Source organism: Orycteropus afer, unplaced genomic scaffold (assembly GCF_000298275.1).
Source record: "Orycteropus afer afer isolate SDZICR_OR568_19922 unplaced genomic scaffold, OryAfe1.0 scaffold00104, whole genome shotgun sequence".
Lineage (NCBI taxonomy): Eukaryota > Metazoa > Chordata > Mammalia > Tubulidentata > Orycteropodidae > Orycteropus > Orycteropus afer.
In genome coordinates this window covers 7943100-7952503 of record NW_006921691.1, presented here as the reverse complement: position 1 = coordinate 7952503, position 9404 = coordinate 7943100, and the positions used below count along the sequence as shown (strand labels likewise).

The 9404-nt window shown below is 36.2% G+C and overlaps 1 protein-coding gene across 1 annotated transcript in view; it reads left to right on the top strand.

Moving 5' to 3' along the window:
* CERT1 (ceramide transporter 1) overlaps positions 1-9042 on the top strand; it is a 246090-nt gene extending 237048 nt beyond the window's left edge. The window contains exons 14-18 of the mRNA XM_007943355.2: positions 1435-1567; positions 2669-2739; positions 5760-5888; positions 6584-6713; positions 8915-9042. Of these exons, the coding sequence (XP_007941546.1) occupies positions 1435-1567; positions 2669-2739; positions 5760-5888; positions 6584-6713; positions 8915-9042 (591 nt within the window). The remainder of the gene's footprint in view (positions 1-1434; positions 1568-2668; positions 2740-5759; positions 5889-6583; positions 6714-8914) is intronic.
* The last annotated feature ends 362 nt before the right edge of the window (positions 9043-9404 follow it).

Sequence of the window (9404 nt, the reverse complement as noted above, 5' to 3'; positions counted from 1 at the left end):
TGGATATTATCCTGTCACTGACAGCATTGTACTTCAGGACAGATCTTGAAACATCCTTTGTGATGATGAATGCCACACCATTCCTCTTCAAATTGTCATTCCTGGCATAGTAGATCATATGGTTGCCTGATTCAAAATGGTCGAAATCAGTCCATTTCAGCTCACTAATGCCTAGGAATATCAGTCTTTATGCATTCCATTTCATTTTTGACAACTTCCAATTTTCCTAGATTCATACTTCGTACATTCCATGTTCCGATTATTAGTGGATGTTTGCAGCTGTTTCTCCTCAATTTGAGTTGGGCCACATCAGCAAATGGAGGTCTTAGAAGCTTTCTTTATCTATATCAGTAAGGTTGGTCCTATTCTGATGATGCAATTCTTTTCTAGTCATATTTTGAAACTCTTCATCACATCAGTGGTTACTGAATCATTTTGAAGCAGTTCAAAGCTCTGGTTCAAACCACCAACCTTTGGGCTAATAGTTGAGTACTTAAATATTTGTGCTACCCAGGGACTCCATTTGGAGGTCTTAAAGCCAAGTGATAAGTTTAATAGCTATGTGAAGTGTGAGGGGGAGGAGTCAAGAGTCTAGATTTCCAATTTGGGAGAATGGGAAAATGGCAGACCCAAAAATGTGAATAAATAAGTGTATAGAAGAAGGTAGTTTGGAGGCAGAAAGGTTGTAAAAGAGCAAATGTACGTGAAAATGCCAAAAAGTGTCTAGCCCTATAGGCACTCTTTAAACTGACAGCTGATTCTCCTCATAATTTATTAATTTATTCACTTCATAAAATAATGTATCATAGAGCTCTTTGAAATAGCAAACCTTTTATAATTTTGAAATAATTTTTTACTCAGTGCACAAGCTCAGTATTTAAAGCATTTGATGTATTTAAAACAAGATAGATCTGAATTTATAATCTTTGGCCATTTTAACTTTCCATTATTGATTCAAGTAGTAGTTGAGTACGTACTCTGTTTCAGATACTATTCTGGGTGCTGGGGATACAGGATTGAACAAAGCAATTTTAAAATCAATAATCCTTAAGGGGATCATGTTCTAACTATGTTTATTTGGCCTTTTTAGCCATGTTAAGTAATCTTTGAGACTGTTCCATAAATAATACCTAATTGATATTGATATATTTATTAACAACTCATAAAAAAGTTCATAATAATAATTAGTCATTCATCATATATGCATTATTTTTATAGTTGAAGTTTACCTTGGATTTATAACTTTAAATATTTTCATTTGTTTGTATTAACATATTGTTTTGATTTTCTTTTAGTGGAATGTTTCATAGATTTTCATAAATAAAATTCTAACAGGCAGCTAAATTTGAAAGCAAATTTAAGCATTCTTTAAGTTTTTACTTTAGGTGTTTAATTTTTATTTTTAAACAGGTTTTTTTAATATATTCTCTTTAGGTATACAGAAGAGAAGTAGAAGAAAATGGAATTGTTCTGGATCCTTTGAAAGCTACCCATGCAGTTAAAGGTGTCACAGGACATGAGGTCTGCAATTACTTCTGGAATGTTGATGTTCGCAATGACTGGGAAAGTAAGCTGCTGTTTTTAATGTATTTTTCATCCAATTGTTGTCTTAAATTTAATTTCAGATCCAACCTGGTTTTCTGTATCTTCTCTATAGTTTACAAAATCGATGTGGAAAATATCTAGAGTATCATATAGAGGACTAATAGTACCTAAAGCAGAGCATTTCACTTTACAAAATGCTTCCTAGTGTATCATTTGATATACTTGGTAGTTTGATATGCATGGTAATTCAGCATGTGAGTTACGTATTAGTATTTCTCATTTCACTTACAAATAAAGTGAAATCCAGGGAAGTTGGGTAACTCATCAGAGGCCACAGAGTAGTTGGTGGAAAAACCAGGACTAAAATTTAAGGTTTCTGTTTCCTTGTCTACTGTTGTCTAGTATTTTTAATCTAGGAGCTCATCCACTAACTGAAAAGTCAGTGGTTTGAACCCTGCAGCTGCTCCCATAAAGATTTACAGCCTTGAAAAATCTATGGGGCAGTTCTACTCTGTCCTATAGGGTTGTGATGGGTCAGAGTTTGACTAGACGGCCATGGGTTTTTTATTTTGGTACTTTTAACCTAGACTGTTTAGTTTCCTTAATAAATCATAGATAAATCCTGCTGTGCATACTTTAGAATAATTGTTGGCATGTATGTGTTCCCCTTAGACAACAAATTTAAAAAATACATTTACTCCTGAAGATCATAGATACTTGTCATTGGCAATTTGACATACTTTCTTCACAAATATAATCACCTAAGCCCAAGTAGAACAGTTTATTCAGCTTCAGTAAATTAGAGATTATAGTAAGGGCCATAATGTTAAGAAACTGTTTGAGCCTGAGCAGTACAGTGGTGGTTATAACTGCTTTCTGACTGTGGGAAATGGTTATCAGACCAAAGAAAATGATTTTTCCTGGTGATCAGGCATCACAGCCACTGTCTATATGCCAAACAGTATTAAAACTACCTTCCATTGGGTTTCACCTAGGTATGGCAAGCTTCTGTTCATTTTACCATAATGTCTATTTGGTAAACTTTTAACATAGGTAAAGTAATCACATTCTAGGAAAAGGTAATATGTCTTTTTGGGTACTAATACTGTTCTTTTCATTTCAGCAACTATAGAGAACTTTCACGTGGTGGAAACATTAGCTGATAATGCAATCATCATTTATCAAACACACAAGGTAAAGATTTCTTCATCTTAGAGGATTCCAATGTAATTCAAACTCAGAATTTGGCAAGAAATTATATGCCACAAAAGATCCAAAGAGTTTATGAATCCATGTATTCAAAAGGTACATTCAGCTCATTTAGAGCAGAAGCATATGCAGGCAAGAATCTGAATGAGAAGTATAATCTAGGAACTATATTTGGTAAACATCTGTAGTGGATTTCTCTTTATGTACACATTAAGTCATTTTACTTGGATCCACAATCAAACCCCTTGGAGACAAGAGTCAAGAAATAAGTGATGTATTGGACTGAGCAAATCTGCTGAAAAAGACCTCTTTCAAGTCTTGAAGAGCAAAGATGTCACTTTGAAGACTAAGATGCACGTAACCCAAGCTATAGTATTTCCTGTCATCTGCACGTGAAAGCTGGACAATGAATAAGGAAGACTGAAGAAGAGTTGATGCCTTTGAGTTGTGGTGTTGGTGAAGAATACTGAAAATACCACAGATGCCAGAAGAACGAACAAATCTGTCCTGGAAGAAGTACAGCTGCAATGTTCCTTAGAAGGGAGAATGGCCAGGCTTCATCTCACCTACGTCAGTCATGTTGTCAGGCTCAGTCCCTGAAGGAATGTATCATGCTTGGTAAAGTGAAGGGTCAGCAAAAAAGGGGAAGGCCCTCAACAAAACTGGTGAACACAGTGGGTGCAGCAGTGAGCTCAAGCATAGCCAAGGATTGTGAGGATGGCACAGGACTGGGCAGTGTTTCGTTCTGTTGTGCATAGGTTAACTGTGAGTCAGAATCAACTCAGTGGCACTTAACAACAACAAGTCTAGAAAAGAAACTTCTGAAATACTGAAATTAGTTTAAATACTTTTTCTAGTATCTGTGTTGAAGACCAAATGATAGCTACCAAGTATGAAAGTGAAGCAGAACTTCCTATAACGGTGATGATGAGTAGAATGAACAGTATATTACGAGCCTATATTAAGACTAAACCCATTGCCATTGAGTTGATTCCAACTCATAGTGATCCACATTGGTTTTCCAAGGCTAGAAATCTTTATGGAAGTAGGTTGCTTCATCTTCCTCCCATGGAGCAGCTGGTGGGTTTGAACCACAAACCTTCTGGTTAGCAGCCAAATGCCTTACACACTGTACCATCAGAGCTCCTTATGTTAAGACTAATAGATAGGAAAAATGATCTAGGTGGCTAATCCTGAAAGCAAGAGAAATTTACTGAGTATGCCTCTTGAGAAATTGATCATACATACCAGAGCAGACAGAAACTTTGTGATTTAAATTAGTTCCTGTTCACTTCATGTCACCTTCTGCTCTTGTAGATCCTTAAAATTGTATGGAGCCCTGGTGGTGCAGTGGTTAAGGCATCCAGCTGCTAACCATAATGTTGGCGGTTTGAACGCGCCAGCCACTCTGCAGGAAAAAGATTTAGCAGTCTGCTTCCATAAAGATTGACAGCCTTGGAAATCCTATGGGGCAGTTATACTCTGTCCTGTGGTGTTGTTATCAGTCGGAATCAACTCAACAGCAGTGAGTTTTTTGTTCCTCTTGTGAAAATTGCCAAATAATACATTGTATATCAAACAATAAAAGGAATTAAAATTTGGGGGAATGCCACCAAAAGCAAATATTGTATGTTATATAAGAAATATAATGATTCATCTTGTTTTTTAAATGATTTATTACGATCTGAATATGTGAAAATATATGAAGTTTTCTTTGTATTTCTTGAGCTCAGGCTTGTCATCTGAGAGAGCTTATATCTAATGACTGAGCTGGGCTTCATATTACATGGTAGCTGTTCAAGAAATGCTAACAATGCAGATGGTATTCAGCATACAAATTTTAGTGTCTAATGTGAGATCTAAAATTTAGAAAATGTTAAAATACCAGTTAATTGCCTTGTAATTTGGAATGAAGATAAATGAGCAAAAATTTAGGTACAGGAGGACCTTGTTATTTGAAGATAATTGATCCTGGAAAATATTCTGCTGAAGGTATTTCACTTAGTAAATAGTAAATGAGGGAGGGGAGGTGTCATATGGGTTTTGTTAGGATTATTTTTTAAAAAACAAAACTAAAAATTATGAAAATAATATATCTTATGTAACAAAAAGTTAGGTTATAATCATAATTATTTGCCAATTCTTCAAATCATTGTCCTGGCATAGTTTTTCCAGCAGTGTTGAATAACATTTTTCAACTTTCTCTCTTTAAGTTTGACTTCTTTTTGTAGTATGTAGTCTTTAAAAGGGCTATTCATTTCCTGGTTGTTAAGTCATTCTCCCTCTTTAAATTCCTGTCCTATCATCATCTCTGGATTTTTATTCCTTATTTCTAACTTGGCCAAATCCTCTTTTATTATTGACTTCACATCCATTTGTCCAAAACTCTTTCCGTAGACTTCATGAAATTTTACCTCTTACTCACTTTGCAAACCATTTATGTTGTACTGAGACTGAGTTGTCAGCTATTTTTAACTGTCAGCAGTCAGAGAAGACCCTGTGCATGATAAAGACTGAGTTCAGCTACATAAACCAGAAAACTCAAAATGAAAGTAGCTTACACAGCTACTTTTCTCTCATGTGAAAGTAGCTAGTCCCAGTTATCAGAGTCCTAGGCTCCATGTCATTCCAGTGGTCTCTTTTTCCTTACACACCATAAATCTGAAAGATTTCAACCCGCCTGATTTGGACTTCTTTCTATTGTGATTATGATATAAAAGGAACAGTCTTCTTCCTCGTAAACTTTTTTATTTAGGTCTCTGGGCATTTCAGACAGGTTTCATATTGTAATCATTCATTATTGCTTTGATTGTGTTGTTTTTTGCAAAGCCATAACTCAGTGTTCAAAAGTAATCCTTTGGTGACTATTCTCAGATGCTTTTCATTTTAAATTTGACAGATTTCACCTTCAGCTAAGATAATAACTGGTTTTACATTTCTTTTTTGGTAGTTCCATCTGAGTGAAAAGCAATTCAGTTTTCACAAGGTTTTTACTTCTTCCACAGAGAGTGTGGCCTGCTTCTCAGAGAGATGTTTTATATCTTTCTGCCATTAGAAAGATACCAGCCTTGACTGAAAATGACCCTGAAACATGGATAGTTTGTAATTTTTCTGTGGATCATGACAGTGCTCCTGTAAGTATAATGTACAAATGTGTGTAGTTGTACAATGTATAGCCAACTACATAATGCAGGACAAAGGCAATAAACATACAGTTCCAACACACAATTGCTTCTTAGATTTTGTTTTGTTTGATTAACAGCTTGAAATGGTATAGCCCATGTCTTGTCTGAAGGCAACAGTTGTGACTATAAATGTTAGCAGGACTATTTCCTTTTCTTCTGAAGTTAGTTGACATAGAACTGAATAGTATGTACAGGCTACTTCCCACTGTTAGTTCTTAAATCATTGTCAGTTATTAGCCAAACATCTGTGAATATATATTGGTTTTGGCTCTACTTACTTAGTGCCTAAGGCATTTGACTGCTAACCAGAAGGTTGGTGGTTCAAACCCACCAGCCACTCCTCAGAACAAAAGATTGGGCAGTCTACTTATGTAGAGATAATACTACCTCAGAAACCCAAAGAAGGGTCACTATGAGTCAAATTGACTTGACAGCAGTGAGTATGGTATTTGGTTTACTACTTAAGTAGAGAGGAGATCATTCTTAGTATCATATTACCTTGACACATATTACTGGTTCTCATAAAATTTTGGAGATTTTGGTTAACTTAAGGTAGTGTTAGACCAGCAGATACTGCAGAATTACTGTGTATCTGCTGTATGGTGCTTTGTTTTTGTTGTTGTCTTATTTCTTTGTTTTGGCAGCTAAACAATCGATGTGTCCGTGCCAAAATAAATATTGCCATGATATGTCAAACCTTGGTAAGCCCACCAGAGGGAAACCAGGAGATTAGCAGAGACAACATTCTATGCAAGATTACATATGTAGCTAATGGTATGTAATTTTCTATTTGTTTTTGCTACTTGGTAATCTGATGTTCTTGATTATGATGTGCACCATAACTGACAATTGGGACAGATGTCTTTTGTAAATTCCATTTTAGTTCCTTTAGATTAGTAATTTTTAAGGTAGAGAGATGTGTATCGGAATTATCTGGGAAACTTTCAGAATACACAGAACTGCTTTACCTTAATGGGAGCTCAGGTGGCATAATGCAGACCAGACTGCTAACAGACTGCTAACCAGAAGGCTAGTGGTTCAAACTCACCAGCCACTCCTCAGAAGGAAGGTTGGGCAATCTGCTTCCATAGAGATACCGCCTTGGAAACCCATTGAGGGGTTGCTATGAGTCGAATCAACTTTACCTTGGAACTACTGTATCAGATTTTGTGAAGCTGGAGCTGGATAAGTACCTTTAAAAACTTACTCTCTAGGTTACTAAAAGGAGCCCTGGTGACACGGTACCTAAGTGCTTGGCTGCTAACTGAAAGAGCATTTCAAACCAAGGCTTTGAATTCATTCAAACCATTTCAGCCATGGCCAAAAAAGTGAAACTGGAACAGACCCAGATTTTTTGAATTTTAAATTTGTTTTAATTGGGTGATCTGGAACACTAACCAAATGAGACAAACTACAGATCAAAGCCCTGGAATGGGACACTTGAAAGAGGTGTTGTTGTTGTTATGTGCCGTTGAATCAGCCCCGACTCATAGCTACCCCTCCTTGGGTTTCTGAGGCAGTATCACTACAGAAGTAGGATTGCCCAGTCTTCCTTCCGAGGAGTGGCTGGTGGGTTTGAACCACCAGCCTTCTGGTAAGCAGTCAAGTGCCTTAGGCACTATGCTACCAGAGCTCCTCGAAAGAGGTGTAGTGAGCCCTTTTAGAAGCCTGATACGTGACACTGGATTATTGCTAGGACTCTGGAGAGTGAGATACATTCCAAGAGGTATGGTCATTGAGCCAGGCACCACTGTTTTCGCCTCTCTCAGGCAGCAGATTGAGTTGCTATGCATTGTGCACGCTGTCCTTGTTTTCTGACAGGGAGATTAAGTTTGTAGCAGAGCTTTGACTCATAATTTTTCCCATTCCAGTTAGCATTCCAATTCACCTATATTTTAAAAATTCAGGTCTATTCTGGTGTCAGCTTTGTTGGCCATGGCTGAAACGGTTCAAAACATTGGTTCAAACCCACCAGCCAATGTGCCCAAGAATGGTGTGATTTCCATAAAAGATTTACAGCCTTAGAAATCCTTAGGGCCAGTTCTACTTTGTGTCCTGTAGGGTCACTATGAGTCAGAATTGACATGACAGCAGTGGATTTTTAGGTAACTAAACATACATCCTTGGTTTTACAAATCACTTTGTTAGATACTTGCTAGATAGAATGTATTCATCATTAGGAATACAAGCAACACTGGGAAAGGAGATTAATAGTTCCTTTTCTTATGGTTATACTTTTTAGTTTGCTGAATCATTGCTTCCCTGGTCCTTCTCAGTGTTACTAGTTATATATTTATTTCACATTGGCCTGCTGGTAGACAGCCATTTTCATCACTTGCTTTGGTTCCTACTGACACCCATGTCCTACTTGCAATAGCCATTGCAGTCTCTAATCAAATACTCACCTCTTCTTAATACAGTGCCATACTCCTAATATGCTTAAAGAAACTTTAAAATAAAACTCATACTCACTGCCATCAAGTCAATTTGGACTCACAGCAACCGCCTTTAGGTTTCTGAGGAGATAAATCTTTATGGAAATAGATTGCCCCATCTTCCTTCTGCAGAGCAGTTAGTGGATTTGAACCACCAGCTTTCTGGTTAGCAGTCAAATGTCTTAGGCACTGTGCTACCAGAGCTCCTGACTTAAAGAAACTTAGAGCTGAGTAACTTCGACAAGGCTATTTGATTATAGTAGAAGTACATGAATAAATCTCTAAATAACGTAAAGTGTCCATTAATATTTGCATATAATTTAGAGAACCAAGAACATTTTAGAAATGTAGTAAACGCTTTCTTACTTGCTATTGGAGTGTTACTGGTGATTAGTAATAAGGAATCAATAGTTGAGACTTAAAGAGATTCTAACTGTTCCAACTTAAAAAATTTTTTAAAAAGAAAGAAATAAATTTATTGCTTTACATGTATTTGGAAAATTATATCTTAACAGGTTTTAATTTCTCTTTGTCTCTTAGTGAACCCTGGAGGATGGGCACCCGCCTCAGTGTTAAGGGCAGTGGCAAAGCGAGAATATCCCAAGTTTCTAAAACGTTTTACTTCTTATGTCCAAGAAAAAACTGCAGGAAAACCTATATTATTCTAGTATTAACAGGTACTGGAAGATATATTTTATCTTTTTTTAAACTTTGATTAGTCTGATGACAGATACTAAAATATAGTTAATTGCTTAAAATAGTTGTTGTGTTTGATGATGTTCCCAAATACAGAGCTGAGGCTTATTAAAATTTTCTTTTTCATTATTTTTTCTGCTTGTGAAAAATACTGCCTGCTTAAAGAAATTTCACAAATGACCTAACAGAAGTACAAATTTCTTATAAATCTTACTTTACCAGAAATTCCTATTAAGTTGGTGGTATGTTTTTCCAGACTTTTCTACTGACATACGTGATCGAGTATTTGTGGAATTTAAAACAAATGTGTTTATTCTATATTACTATTTTGCAA